This window comes from Archocentrus centrarchus, chromosome 13, assembly GCF_007364275.1.
Source record: "Archocentrus centrarchus isolate MPI-CPG fArcCen1 chromosome 13, fArcCen1, whole genome shotgun sequence".
Taxonomy (NCBI): Eukaryota; Metazoa; Chordata; class Actinopteri; order Cichliformes; family Cichlidae; genus Archocentrus; species Archocentrus centrarchus.
The window spans coordinates 16,711,917-16,727,308 of NC_044358.1; the positions used below are offsets into that span (position 1 = coordinate 16,711,917).

A 15,392-nucleotide genomic window follows, 5' to 3' on the forward strand; every position below is an offset into this window, starting at 1 on the left:
CAGTAAACGTCTTTTCACGTACACGTACACTTGACCACTGACAATAAGCAAATAATGGTCGCACACATGGAACTAACCAACTAATATCTGAAGAGCAATGAAAACATTTGCAACATTTATACATGGCTTGATGGGAATGTGGGTAACATAGTGGGAAGTCTAACAGCATTTAGATCTTTGTCAGTCTTTACAAGGAAGAAACACTTTAGACTGTCCTTATTTACAGGTTGAACTTTTAGTATTTTTCCTAGAAAAGTGTTCCAAGTATCTGCCATACAAATGTTGTATAAATGCTCCTCGTTTTGTTTTGCATTTTCACAGTTGAAACAGGAACATTGAGCAGGTTTTAATAACTTAACTGTGTAATTTATTTAAAGTTGATTTCAGTCTCCTCTTATCCAGAACAGCAGACCTGCTGGGTAAACACTTTCAGCTGGTGCTCAGGTGAAAACCAACAAACTGTGTCCCTGTTATTTAGCAGCAGACAAATAATGTGTCTGCCTCAGAGGCCAGATGAACGCATGCAAGAACACACAGTTCATCATCATGCTGGTGCCCTCAGCATCCTTGGATCCCCTGCAGCACCGCTCAGTCACTGGTTGGTTGGCGATTCTCCACACCGGCCTCCTGCTGCACGTATCCCTCCCTTGTCAGTACCTGTTCTGATGCTCGTAATGCCAGCGGTTGAAATCTATGTTAAATGCCACAATGCTGCCAGAGGCCATGCCGGTGATCAAAGTCCTGAAGAGCAACAAAACAATGAGTAAATAACATGATATTCCAATTTTGGTGAACTATTACAAAACGTAAATTTTCTTTGTATATAATGTATCAGTATTTCAAAGGTGTATAAATGAGTGAGACAAATGCGTATTAAAACACCTTCATTGTTTAAGCTTACTTCCATGTAACTGAATGATTTGTTAAAATCCCCACAGTGAGTGAATGAACCCGGTACAAGAGGTCATCAGGGGCTGTGACAGTAAATTACTGGGTTCTTCTGACAACTCAAGTGGACCACTGAGTCCCACTGTCTTCCTGCAACTGGCCTGTGCCCCCAGTGTCCACATCTGGTTGGTATGTAGGAAAAGCAGCTGATTTCACAGGGTCGTCTTATACTGCTACACCCCGAGGGCTTAAAGTGCTCCAGCACAATGAACAGAGCCGTAGCAGAATGGCCCTCTGTAAAGGGAGCCGAGCAGCCCAGCTCACTTGGATTACCTAATGTCAACTTATTGAAGCAAGAGACTAACTGAATCAAGGGGTCCTTAAAATTAAGTGGTGGATTAATAATTGTTTAATTTAAAAAAAAATAATTTGTTTTAATTTTCTCCTGACTATCCTCTGCTTATCTTAACAGGTGGTTTAAGTACCTTGGTGAAGACTTTAGTTATTGAAGAAATGCTGGCTGGATGTACACTATATTGCCAAAAGTATTCAGTCACCCATCCAAATCAGTGTATTCAGGTGTTCCAGTCACTTCCATGGTCACAGGTGTGTAAAATCAAGCACCTCGGCATACAAACTACTTCTACAGGCATTTGTGAATGAATGAGTTGCTCTCAGCTCAGTGAATTCCAGCGTGGTATTTTGATAGGATGATACCTGTGCAACAAGTCCAGTCCATTTCCTCACTACTAAATATTCCACAGTCAGCTGTTAGTGGGATTATAACAAAGTGGAAGCGATTGGGAACGACAGCAACTCAGCCATTAAGTGTTAGGTCGTTCAAAATCAGTGTGGTGTCAGCAAATGCTGAAGTGCATAGTAAACAGAGGCCAACTTTCTGTGGAGTAAATCGCTACAGACCTCCAAACTTCGTGTGGCCTTCAGATTAGCTCAAGAACAGTGTGTAGAGAGCTTCATGGAATAGGTTTCCATGGCCGAGCAGCTGCATCCAAGCCTTACATCATCAAGTGCAATGCTAAGTGTCGGATGCAGTGGTGTCAAGTGCGCCGCCAATGGACTCTAGAGCAGTGCAGACGTGTTCTCTGGAGGGATGAATCACACTTCTCCATCTGTCAATCTGATGGGTGAGTCTGGGCTTGGCTGTCTGACTGCATTGTGCCAACTGTCAAGTGGTGTGTGGGGTGTTTTTCAGGAGTTGGGCTCGGCCCCTTAGTTCCAGTGAAAGGAACTCTTAATGCTTGAGCATACCAAGACATTTGGGACAATTTGATGCTCCCAACTTTGTGGGAACAGTTTGGGGATGGTCCCTTCTTGTTCCAACATGACTGCACACCAGTGCACAGAGCAGGTCCATAAAGACATGGATGAGCCAGTTTGGTGTGGAAGAACTTGACTGGTCTGCACAGAACAGCAGCCTGATAGAACACCTTTGGGACGAATCAGAGCAGAGACTGTGAGCCAGTGTCTGACCTCACAAATGTGCTTCTGGAAGAACGGTCAGAAATTCCCATAAACACTCCTAAACCTATGGAAAGACTTCCCAGAAGAGCTGAAGCTGCCTTCCAGATGGTATTCTAACTGTGAGGCAGCAGTGCTAACCACCGCACCACCATGCTGCAATCATACGTATGCACAAAGTTTATAAAGACTGTGTGTGTTTGTTTTTATGTTTTTTTTTTTTTTTTTAAAAGCAAGCCTGATTTTGTGAAATGGAAATTGAGACATTAACCACCTGTTTCTATGTTCAACTTACAAACTGCATTAGCAATATAAATTCTTTTTAACCTCCTGAGACCCTGCGTCCACATATGGGGACATTACATTTTGGCTTTGCTGCACCTTACACTTCATTCTGCTCAATAGTGTTTTGTACTTTAAGTCATGTTTGTTGTGTTATGCTATAAAATAATCCCATTGTCCACATCTGAAGACATTTTTTTTCTTCACAAAAGTATGTAACAAAATACAACTTCCGGTTCAAAGAGGAAGCTTAGTTTATATACATATCAGGTCCATCTAATCACAAATACCAGGAGCTCAAATTATAATATTTAATATTTGCAAGTGCTGTAAATAATTGTGGTCTACTTTCTATGTGAAAACAGAATGTTTTTTTCTCCATCTGATTTGTAGTGCTACTTTTCAGTAGCTTCTGAGAGCACGACAGGAAACACCATTCCTTTTCTTCACTTTTCCAGTGAGTGCTGCACATTTTGTGAATTTCTGCTGCTGCTTTGTGGTTTTCATTGCCATATCTAATAACTTGTGGTTTGTTTACAAACACAAAAAAATTAATTCAGGGCGTGTCTGCATCTATTCATAGCCAAAGATGGGAAATGGAAATCAAACTTGTGCGCATACATTCAGTTCTGTGACTGAGATTTGTAAAGTTGGACCATGCCTCTGCACAGCTTTATAAATCTGATGAAAACATTGTACATTTTTGCCTTGGTGTGTATACACACTTGTAATCAAGTTTTATGTATTTGGCCCCGGGGCTCTGTTTTTTGGATGGGGCTATAAGTGCTGAGGGATATTTGGCCTGTGGCTGTGAAGTGGAGCCTGAATGTTCAGACTCTCTAACCTCTCTCGACTGCCAGGGTCACATGATGTCGTCAGGCTTTTAGCCCCAGAGCGAGCACTGTCGCCTAAGAGCCGCCATCCAGGCACCCATTATATGACTCCTGACAAATCCTGTAGAACACTAACTTTTAGGCCAAACAAGGGACTTTAGATTTCTGCAGTATGTGTGCTAAGTGGTGTCCAAAATATGTGCATTTGCAGAAGATACCCCTGTAATTTTTGTCTCTATGGCAACTGTAAATTCTATTTAAAGCAAGTGGATGGTGGCTATTCCCCAAACTAAAATATATACTGACGAACCATGAACAACATGCAGCACAAGGCTTTTCTGAATCTACACACAGAATACAAGATTTTTATGATCAAGCCAACAATGGTGCAAAAAGTCAACACATTCATACACTTTGGGGTTTAGTGTCTTGCTCAAAGACATGTGGACATACAAACAGACATGTGGACTGGGGAGGAGCAAGGAAACAAACCACGACCTTCTGATAAATAAACTAGCCATTTTGCCTCCTGTGCCACAGCTGCCTCATTAAGCAATAATAAATCATCAGCTATCTCTCTCGTCGCTCTAATACACCATCACTAGCATACAACAGTCTGCTCTCACCTTTGATCATGTGATAGGTCCATGGCTCGGATGCCCGCATCACAGCCTGGGTAGATGTAGAGCTGTTTGAAGTCACAAGCCTGCCACACCTCCACAACGCCATTATCGCCACCTGTCACCAGGTTGTGGCCATCACTGCTCAGGAGGATCGCCTTCAGGAGAAGACAGGTACACGTCACTTCCAACCCAGCATTTACTGACCTTTCTTGCTGCAGCACGACAAATGCATAACATACTGTACATAAAACACATGACATAAAGCAGCTGTGTGCAATTCAAGCATGTTTTGGGCTCCATAATATGAGCCCACGTAACATACAACAAACCCTGGCTGGTCTTTCTGACATTGCAGAAGATGCATAAACATACTGTAGAACATTACTATCATCTAACTGAAACTAAATGTGCTCGATATGCAGGGGTTTTTTTCCCAATCAGAATGGCTCAGTATTTGAATCAAACCTTTTAAACTGCAGCTGAAAACTGCTGCTATCAAAGTGTAAATGTTATTGAGGCAGTGGAATGCAAAATAATACTGTGCTCCACTTTTTCTTGATTTGTCAAAGGCCTTTGACACAGTCATCATGCCATTTTGGTAAATAGGCTAAATAATATTGGTTTACTGTATATGTGAATGACGTAATTTGGTTTTCAAATTACTTGCCAGCAACACCACAGTGTATCCATTATGCTTGTTCTTTTTCCTCTGTCTTACCAGTGTCCAAGGGAGTTCCCCAGGGCTCCATACTGGGAGCACTGCTCTTCTCTCTATATAAATAACTTAGGTGATATTTTATCAAATACTGCATTGCATTTCTATGCAAATGACACAATTATTTGTTCATCTCCTTCATTAGTACAAACCCTTGTATTCTTGCAGTCTGACTTTGATGTTGTCCAGTCCCATTAAACTCAACTTAAACTGGTGTTAAATGTGGACAAATCCAAGTTTGTGTGTTATTCTCAAATGGCCAAGAATTGTCTAAGCTTCCTAAGATTAAAACCATCCAAGGGGCTGAAATTGAAATGGTCACATCTTAAGTATCTAGGTATCATTATAGATAAGTATTTACCATTTAAACCTCACATCGGAAAGCTAGCGTCCAAAGTGAAAATTAAACTAAGCTTCTTTATTAGGAATAAATCTCGTTTGTCTTTTAAAATGAGGAAATATTTGATTTCCACAACTTGTTTACCTTTATTGCATTCTGGTGATTTGCTTTTTATGAATGCTCCTGGCCAATACCTAAAGACACTGGATACCGTTTATCATTGTGCTTTATATTTTATTACTGGTTATGGAAATCATGTTCATCATACAAACAAATGAAAATAGGTCTTGTGGTCAATGTGTTTTCAAGATTGCTCTTGAAATGATGTGTTATTGCATTTGATTTGCATATGTGTTAGATTGTTGTATGATAGTCACTTGTTAGATTGTTATGTGTTGTATTTGTTCTAACTTTTGCTGCCCTCTTGGCCAGGTCTCTCTTGAAAAGAGATTTTTAATGAATGAGACATTTTAGCTGGTCAAATAAAGGATTAGGATCAGAGTATACTGACGTAAAATAATAATAATAATAATAATAAAAGAAAAAAGTCATACCCTGGTGGAATCATTGACCTCCATCTGTGCCAGCAGTTTTCCATTAATGCTGAAATTGCAAAAGCGGCCCCTCTCATAGTAGATGATGCAGTGGCCCTCGCTGGAGACCGAGATGAGCCGTGGGCACAGATAGTGTTCTGGTCCCTCCAAAGCCCTCAAAAGGTCCCCTGTGATGGTATGGACCAGACACGGACCCTCTGCCGAACCAAAACATACATATGAGAGTGAGCGACCTGTGCTTATGTAAAGCATCTATAAAATATAGTCCCACCATTTTCTGTGAAGCAGCTGCACATCGTTCAGCAGAATAAACGTGGATGCAGTGTGTTGATATCTGCTTGTTTGAAGGGGGTCAGCAATAAACTGATCATCCAGCCTAAAGTATTGGCGTACCTGATGTCACCTTTTTTGTCCAGTGAATGTGACATGGAAGAACAAAGCAGCACACTGACCTTTAGCCCCACTGATGACGAGGCCCAGCTCTGCACAGACTGACACACACACAACCTCCTGGTCGTGACCAGTGAGAACTGCTCGGGGTGCTGGGTAGTCACCTAAAAGACAAAAGATACACAATATCCCACAACAAATGACTTGGCTGATGTGAACAGCGTGCCACAGGTAATTTACAAGCCAATATGCAGTGTTTCTGCGCTGCCACCAAACACATTTATCAGACGACAAAATCATATAAACACAATCGCTGTGATTGTAACATGCATCTGCTAGCAGGGAGGTCCCTGTGAATTGTTATGTAAATGCAGGAATGCCCACTGATGGCAGCCGAGGCACTTGATTTGATCCTGTGTGTCACATGATTGATGATGGCCGGGGGAGAGGTTAGTGAGGGGTGTTTCGTGGCACCTGGAGCCGACCTCGAAAACTGTCAGAACGATGAAAGTCTGAGTCTTTCTGAAATGTTCTGATCACACACACACACACACACACACACACAAAAACCTTCCCTAAATACTGCTGCAGAAGGGACTTCTCTTTTCATTCAATCATAACATGCCCACAGAGTGTTAAACCTGTTGAATAAATCATTAATTTCTACTTTACAACAAAGAAAATTTTATTAATGTACGGGCATATGCAAGAAAAAATAACGCTTCCTCTTCTTTATTGCTTACTTTAATATAAAATGCATATTTAGACGTGTTTACGTCATCTAATTTTTCTTCTGCTAACTGTGTGAGCCCTCACTGTGATTATCACCTCTCCCTCAGCTACTCATGTCTAACTTACAAGCATGTCAACCTAACACTGAATAAGTATGAGGCTGTTGGTGTCCACTTGTAACTAAAAGTTCAGCCAATTCACTCAAACTTTCTCTATTTACTGGATGACAGCAGCATCCTGATAGATGATATGGACACATGTTAGACCTCACCACCTCCTCCTCCTCCAGCTCGGCATATTGCTTCCATAGCTGCTGTAGCAGTTCAGTCAGCGAGCCGGACTGTGATCGATGCTACATGGTCCCTTAGAGACCGGGACCTGAGCAGTGCTGTCAGTCCCAGTACCTGCTCTTGAGGGGGGCTGAATAGGACAAATGTCAGAAAAAGCCTCCGGGGGGAAAAAAAGGAGCTCACCTACCCGACAAAAGATTCAATCACCCTGTACCAACTAACCCCCCTACCCTGTCTGAGCCCTTGGGACAGGCTGGATTCAGCCACCACAATTACTCGGTGCAAATATCTCCTCGCACCAGTGTGATGGGCCGAGTCTGAGGAGCAAGGCCATGATTGAGTTGGAAGTTATTTTAATTATTAGACATTTAAGTTACATGCAGCCTTTTTGGGGCGTGGGTGAAATCAATTTCCTTGCGAATGCCACATCTGCAGGATGATGGAGTAATGATCCAGCAGGCTGCTGCTACATATTCACTGAGCCTTCAACTAGCATCACAGAAAATATAATAGGCATGAAATCACTAGAAAATTCTTGATAATAATTCACTGAAACAACCAATAAGATAGGGAATACAGAGGGCTCTGCTGCTCTGTGTGCTTTATGGCACATCATTTGAGGCCTTTAATTGTAAAGGTATGAAAAGATGGTGGTAGCTTATCCATCAAGGCTAATGCCTTTCATCTATAATTTCATTATTGGCTCACAGATTTGTATAAAAACAAAGTCTGAAAGTTCTGCTTTCCGCTCCGTGTTCTTCAGATGTGTAACTCCCTTTTATCTTTTGTCCATTTAAGGTGCATTGTAAGCACAAATAGTGTGAATATCAGGGGAATACTGTTTTCCTGCTGCAGCAACACAAGTGCTATTGCCCCTTGCTAATTGGAGGCATCCAAGCTGAAATTCTTAATTAACTGTCGGAGCTTCAGTGAAGTTAATTAAAGGACACTCACGACTAATTCAGAGCTCCCAGAATCTGAGACAATTGGAAACACAAGATCTTTTTAGTGCACACACATGGCACTGTTATCCAAAAATAAAATAAAAACACTTTTTTTTCCCCCTTATCTTCAGTTTTTCCCATTCCACACCATATATGGTTCCCCTTGCTGCATAGTACTAACAGTTCCTTTTGTGATTGTCTGAAACACAGACAATCAGTGAGAATGAGAAACTAAATGAACTGAGCAGCAGAAATCACACACTGGGGTTTGCCATTATGAATGCCAAGACATCTGGACTCCTCTACTTGAAAGCAGCACATCTCAATGGAATGAATCATTCTAATGTATCACAGCCTCAGCGCAGATAAATGATCCTCCCTGAGTCTCTCCTCTGAATTTGATTTGTAGACTATAATAATAGAATCTAAAATTTCTTCTGTAGTTTATTTATATTTTTACAAAACAATAAAACTTCACAACCAAGAAATGGCATACTAAACAAAGTAACTATAACCATGTCCAGAGGGCAGTTCTGCTCCTCCGTTGTTACATATGTGAGTGCGTGGCACTTGCATACTGTTACTCACTGTTATTGGGGTTGTCGCCAATAATATGGTGTCGCCCACTCCAGTACCACAGCAACAGGGTAGCATCCCGGGACCCAGAGACTATGTAGCAGTCTCCACCAATGTAGGACTCCGATCGAGCCAGACATGTCACCACGTCCCAGTGGCCAAAAACGATCTGGGTCAGCTTGCCTAAAGTGGATGCATATTGTACGTGAATTCAGTGCTGAGGAAATCCTGAAATGCAAAAATGCTACAAACGGTATTTATGAATGCTGTCACTGTAGTAAACAGAGCAAATATATTAATTTGTGAATACATATTTGTGAAAGTTAAACCAGTGGTTTCCAGCTTTTTAAAATACAACATCTGCTTGTGACCTCATATCAAAGATAATGCCCTTAATATGGCACACATTTTTTTCTATTAAAACTTTCTGGTGTTTCTTTTACACACGCTCGATGGTTACAGATTCAAACCTCCTGTAACCATCGAGCATGTGTAAAAGATGGAAGCAGCTAACGTGATGCCGCTAATTTGTTTGCGCACTGGCATTTTTGAAGCTTTAACTTCAGCCATTGCTGGCTTGTTTTTTCTAAACTGCATGTGGGGAGCCAGTGATGGATCCGAGAGACATGGCACGCTTATACAGCAGCAGCTTGTCAATCACGAGGTAGCTACCACGATTTTACTCAAAATAGGATTCTGATTTACAATTTGATCAGCATGTAGTAATAAATTAAATTAGTGCCTGAGATCAACCATTTAAGGTGGCCGACAAAGTTTGGAACTTAGTAAACTCCACTTACTAAGCTGCAGTGCTAATCCTTTTTATATATAAACACATAACACTTATCTATGTCCACTGAAACATAATCTCTTATTTTAGTGTATTATTACAAATTCACCCATTTTCTACAAGGCTTGTCAGGAGAGAGGAGCAACAATACTGTATCATTACCGTCATAGCACTGTCCTCCACACATCAGTGCACACCTCTGTAGGAAATAGAGTTTACACTCTAACCTACCTGTCTCAGAGGAGTACACACGGAAGCTCTTGTCCCAGAAGCCACACACCAGGATGTAGCGGTTGTCAGCTGTCACCACAAAACAGTGTGTGGTGATTTGGATGCTTTGGTCCACTAGGTCTGTGATCTGCCGCTTGTTGCTTCCAGTATTGTTGGCTGAGGGGGGGAAAAAAAAAAAAGAAAAAGAAAAACATGTGTCCCAAGCAAATTCTAAGCTGTAAATGAAGACCCATACAGATTAAACAGATATAAAAATCTATTAGATGCTTTTATGTAATACTGTATATGTCATTCACGCTTACTCACCAACCAGCGAATCCATCTCTATGGGCAGGTGATGTGCCTGTTCCAGAGAGTAGCCTGGTGCCCCTCGGAGACCTGGATTCAGGCAGGGATATGTGAGCCCATTTCTGACCACTGGACATGTGCGTTCTTACATACATATCTACACACACGTACACCTGTTCCACTTTCAGAGCCAAGTTAATTCATAATATCTTCCAGGAGATGAAAGCATTGGAGGTCCATCTGTCTGCTTTTTTTTTTCCTCTCCCCAGAGTGTCAAATTGAATGGAGATATTTCATCAGTGTGAAAGTATCTGGAGTCAGTTTTGAAACTGCTACACGCCTAAAAATATGGCGGTCCTGTTATCATAATTATTCTGAAAAGCCAAACCGCATTTCCCTCCTCTCCAACAGGATGGCAAGGGTGCTGCAGCTGTGGTCATTAGCGTGGCTGCAGCCAGAGCCGCCAAACAGCGCAGCCGCTTTGGTCTATTTGTTTCTACAGTGACAGATGGGGACGTGTGAGGAGAACGCGGTGCAGTTGTGGCCTAATTTTCTAGTAACCATTGCTTTGGCCCCCTGACCCTGAGGTGAGGCCGATTCTCAGGGAGGGGCTCCATGGGTAATGTTGTTCACACATGTCTGAGAAGTAACATGTGGAAACACTCACGGTCAGCTTACCTGGGAGGTGCTAGCCTCTCCCATAGCCAGCTGCTGCGGCTCTATTATGAGCAGTTGGTAGGGTTTTTGTGTGTGTGTGTGTGTGGCGGTGATGAAGTGATTTTACAGGACCACTGCTGTTGTAGGTATCACATGTGGTGTGGCACACTTTTGTGCATGTGCGCTGAGCTCCACTCACCGACAGTGTTGTGCCATCGGTTGACTGCAAATAGGCGGCTGCAGGTGACAGTGACCACAGCAGGTATTGTAAGATGGGGCAGGGTGTTGGCAGCCACGTGTGTTACGGGTGAATTGGATGGAAACTTCAACACCATGATGACATCCTGCTGCATCTGGTCCTTGAACATTAGAGGACTCTGTGGAAGGAAACACTATTGAGTAGAAGAGAGAAAAGACAAAGTGTGGAAAAGGATGGAGGAGTATGATGTTGTGAGAGGAGGAGGAGGAGGAGGAGGAGCAGGAAGGGAGGGGATGGAAAAATGAAAAAGAAGAGATATGAGAGGATGAAAGAAAAAGAAAAATGCAAGAGGTAATTAGTGTGGAGGTTGAAGGAAAAACTAGGTTTAGACACAAAGGAGAGCTTCATGCACTACCCCCTCTGGGAAGCAGGGACTAAGACACAGGTAGACATGGGAAACTGGGATGGTGTTGACTGCACATATGAGATGGTGCGTACATATATACATGTATCAGAAAAATCCAGTACTGTCTACAAAGAAAAGCGCTAGAAGCGATTATGCCTTTTCTTCTTCTTGAAATGTGCTTTTTCTCCTTTTTTTCCACTGCGAATTTAAACTGAGCCTTTACTGTGCTGACTTCTGCATGTGTAGCAGAAGTAAAAGCAACGGCAGACATAGTGATACTAGCAATACTGTAAGCTCTGAACCAGCTTTAGCTCACATCCTTGATACTGGAAGCCATTTAAAGAAGTGGACAGAAGTGATGAAAATATTCTCATCATTTGCTAAAGTAGAAAACGGAACTAAAGGGTCTTACGTTTCTTGTAGGGAGAGAGAAACAGAGAGCCATGTGTGGATAATGAGGACAAGGCTGGTTGTTACATGGATTGGACAGGGAAGAGCAGCTTCCAGTATAAAGAAGGGAGCTGCTAGGCCAGTAGAGAGCACTGTTCCATTTAAACTACACTGCTAGTGGGCAGTACCAGCTGCAGAACAGTGCAGACCACCGGTACTGAAAATTGTTTGTTATATTGAGGTTTTGTGACCTACATGATGTAGAACTCCTGAAATATTTATTTTCTGCTATAAAAGAGGAGATTTAAGAACATTTTTGGAAACGGGAAGTTGAGGACTTCCTTGTCAATCTTGTGTCTACTGTACCTACAAACACATTCACGCTAACCCACACCATCCGGGCTTGGACAGGTCCACGCATTCTTCCTCATGCACACCACCACCAGAGGTGCAGGGAAATTTTTCAGCATGCTCGCTGTTCTCACCAGGTGCATGGCGGAGCTGCGTGGAGGATGTGGCTCAATAAGCAACTGAGATGGCGTCTGTCCAAAGCTCTGGATCTGCGCCTCTGTGGCCTGCGGGGGAGAGAGAGAGAGGAGAAGGAGAGAGAGAGAGAGAGAGCGGCTGTCACAATCAATATGCATCAAAGTGATGGGTCAATGCGTTACTTGACAATGCAAGCAAATCCTAACTCAGCCGTGCCTCTGAGGAAGGGGGGGGAGGTAAAGGGAAAGGGGTGCGCTCCCAATCCGCCTGGGTGCACCCCCTTCCCCCCTCACCCTGCAGAGTCATCCAAGTGTTAGTATGGAAGAGACAAGCCTTTTCCTATTAACATGCTTCAGTTAACCATTCCCATTTCCAGGAGCAGGGGCCCCAACTGCACAAACATTAACCTGGAGTGACATCCAGCTAGGACCGCAGCAGGCCGGTGTGCTTTTAGATGTTATTGTGCTCGAAACAAAAGGGCAAAAGCATGTGTATGTGCATAGATATGTATTAAAGAGAGGCACAAAATTCTACAAGCAGGTCATGGCAATTTGGTTAAAGGTACCTCGGTGAAAGATGATTTGTGGGGGATAAAATATGAGTCTAAATGCTTGTGAATTTAGAAGAAGAACCTAAAAGCAGCCACTAGATGAGTGGATTAAAAAAGGAAAAAAACAGAAAAATACCTCCATTTAAATAGACACAAGATCTAATTTGCCTGCAGTAAGAGGGAGTAACAAACAAATAGTGAGAGCTGCTGAGCTTGACTGAAAGTGGGGCACTCCACGATGGGAGTGATTGATGTGACTGGAGCCACTTCCACCATCAGAGGGGAGCTTGTAGACGTCCGTCAATGCCACTGTGCACAATGGAACATACATCGCTCAGCCTTTCGCCCGCCCTTCTGACTGCCTGGGTGACTAGCCCTCATTTTCCTCCGCCTGTACACACCACTCACTATCAAAAAGACCCATTGGGTAGCACATGCCAGAGTGGGAGATGTGGCAAGGGAAGTTTGGAGGTGATACTGAATTAGGACAGGCCACCTGCAAGCCAAATGGTCGCCCCTAACACCCCCGATCACTTCCTATCTACCACAGGACCAAAAAAGAGAAAAGGCGCTGTCCACACAGTTCTGTCGCACAGCAGTGAAAGTTTCACGTGAGTTGGGGGGAGCACATTTGGCAACCATTAAGTGTTAGTCAGGGTTTCTTTACAGCGCAGTCTGTCAAGTAATAAGCAAGTGACATTATGGCTATTTAAGGTTAGGTTTGGGGTGAGGGTCACTGTGTCTGTTCAAATAGAGAAATTTGATACAAAGATCAGAAAGGCTAAGAAGGCCATGTGGAAAACATCAACATATTTTTTATGATGATTCTATTACCAGGAAAACGAGGGAGCTGCAAGCTCCATTTTGGTAGTCTCAGACAGCCCCGACCACCAAAAATGATTTCCAAGCGCAAAGGGGAGAGTTTGTCTCTCTGGGTTTTTGTGTGTCGGGGGGGGTTGACTTGTTGAAGGTTAACCCAAGAACATGCTCTTACACTATATGATCAAAACACATCAATAGCTCTCAGGTGCTTAAATACTGATCTTCACCGATGCATGTCAGAAACTTATCTTAATCTCAGTCTGACATGGAGAGCACTTAACAGGCAGTTCATTAGTATAAGTCACTTCAGGCTTTGATTTTTGGCTGATAAGTGACACTTATTGCCAAAGCCATCTGGATGATCTCCCCTCCCAGCAAAAACCCACCTTGCTTGGATGAGCACCAAACATCCGTTATAACTCACCGTGTGTACCTGTCTGTCTGACTTTGTTTGCATCTAATTTTGGTATGAGTAAAAGGCCTTCAGAGGTGAGTGGCTCCGACTCTCTCTGCCTCTACTGTGTGGTCCCCAAACTGGTGACAGAGTCTCCACGGAGGATCCAGTGCACTCATGCAATGCAGCAACACAACAGCTCTGTCACACAGATTGCAGACATGGCGTTGCATTGGCCCGCTAAGCAGCGTGTGCCGAGTCACAACACCTGAGGTACACAGTGGCAACTAAAAACTTGAAGCTGCTGCACCTTTCATCTTTTGGTAGATGCCATAGAGACAGACAGCAAACTGCTTTTAAGCAGAAGTATAAACAGATTGTAAAAACTGATCCAAACCATGCAAATATATGTGAACAAACCATTCATAATTTATAAGTGTTATGTAACTGGGTTATTTGCTGCCCACTCTTTAAATGCCAGTGAAAAATTTGTTTAAGATAAGCTTATCTGGATTTTAATCCCCAAGTACTAAAATAAAGAAGTGCCTCGAGGGTGTTTCTTGAGTGACCGCTTGGGAGCTGAGCAGAAATGTCTCCATCCTTATGTCCACCAGTATGTGCTTGTTTCTAATGCAGCTATGATCACTGATAATCCACATTAAAGCCTATATGATCAAACACTCGTAATCCATCATAATTAGAATATCAAGGTGAAATCAATCTAAAGCTGCTTCAAAGCCCCTCATTGGCTTTGGCTAGCTACAACACACTCTGTTGTCTCTGTTGAATCAGAGGGGGCAGGAGGGACAGTGACAGGAGGAGGAATAGAGTCCTACTGATGAATAATTTGTCTGTTTACTTCTGAGTGACACAGTGGGGTCTGAATCCAGGGGTTGCTGTCATGTTTTTCAGTAAGAGAAGGCTGTCAGGAGAAGCATCACGGCGAAGGACTGCTGTTCCGGCAGTGTGCCCAGTAGAGCTGTCACCGTGCCCTCAACCAGAGGCCCAGCGGCACGTCAGAGGGTGTCATCATTTTCATCTGACACACGGGCGGAAATTATCTCTCGTGACCTCTAATTTCTTGACATTTCAAATGCCTTAATTGTTGTGACTAATGCCAGATCTGCAGCTTCAACTGTCAGCCCAGAATGAATCAATACCCTGAAGTCAATCGTCACATTTTAGCAGAAATATGTAAGACATTCGCTGGGCAATCTTCCATGCCCCACCTCAGTGACTCATTAAGGTAGAAGTTCCCGCGTGGGATAGGAAGAGTAGTGAAAAGTAAATTGTAGCAGGTAAATGCCTACCAAATGTTCTTAACGTTCTCAGACTGTGTAATAGATTGTTGCATTTAAATCAAATTACCTGACTTTTAATTGCAATAAAATCATATTTGCAACTTGTCTATGCAAGAAAATAAAATACATATACTGTTCAAAAATGTAAATGGGGTTGTTAATCAGTTTCAGCTGCTTTGGTGTTAATGAAGTTAACAACAGGTGCACTAGAAGGGCAACAATGAGACAACTC

At 42.8% G+C, this 15,392-nt stretch overlaps 1 protein-coding gene across 1 annotated transcript in view; it reads right to left on the bottom strand.

The window, feature by feature from the left end:
• Window positions 1–612: 612 nt before the first annotated feature.
• Window positions 613–15,392, bottom strand: part of nbeab (neurobeachin b) — a 216,828-nt gene continuing 202,048 nt past the window's right edge. Inside the window, exons 51-59 of the mRNA XM_030744567.1 lie at window positions 12,093–12,182; window positions 10,812–11,004; window positions 9,974–10,045; window positions 9,668–9,823; window positions 8,659–8,829; window positions 6,167–6,268; window positions 5,715–5,911; window positions 4,109–4,260; window positions 613–741 (exon numbers count right to left, since the gene is read on the bottom strand). Of these exons, the coding sequence (XP_030600427.1) occupies window positions 651–741; window positions 4,109–4,260; window positions 5,715–5,911; window positions 6,167–6,268; window positions 8,659–8,829; window positions 9,668–9,823; window positions 9,974–10,045; window positions 10,812–11,004; window positions 12,093–12,182 (1,224 nt within the window). The 3' untranslated portion in view covers window positions 613–650. The remainder of the gene's footprint in view (window positions 742–4,108; window positions 4,261–5,714; window positions 5,912–6,166; window positions 6,269–8,658; window positions 8,830–9,667; window positions 9,824–9,973; window positions 10,046–10,811; window positions 11,005–12,092; window positions 12,183–15,392) is intronic.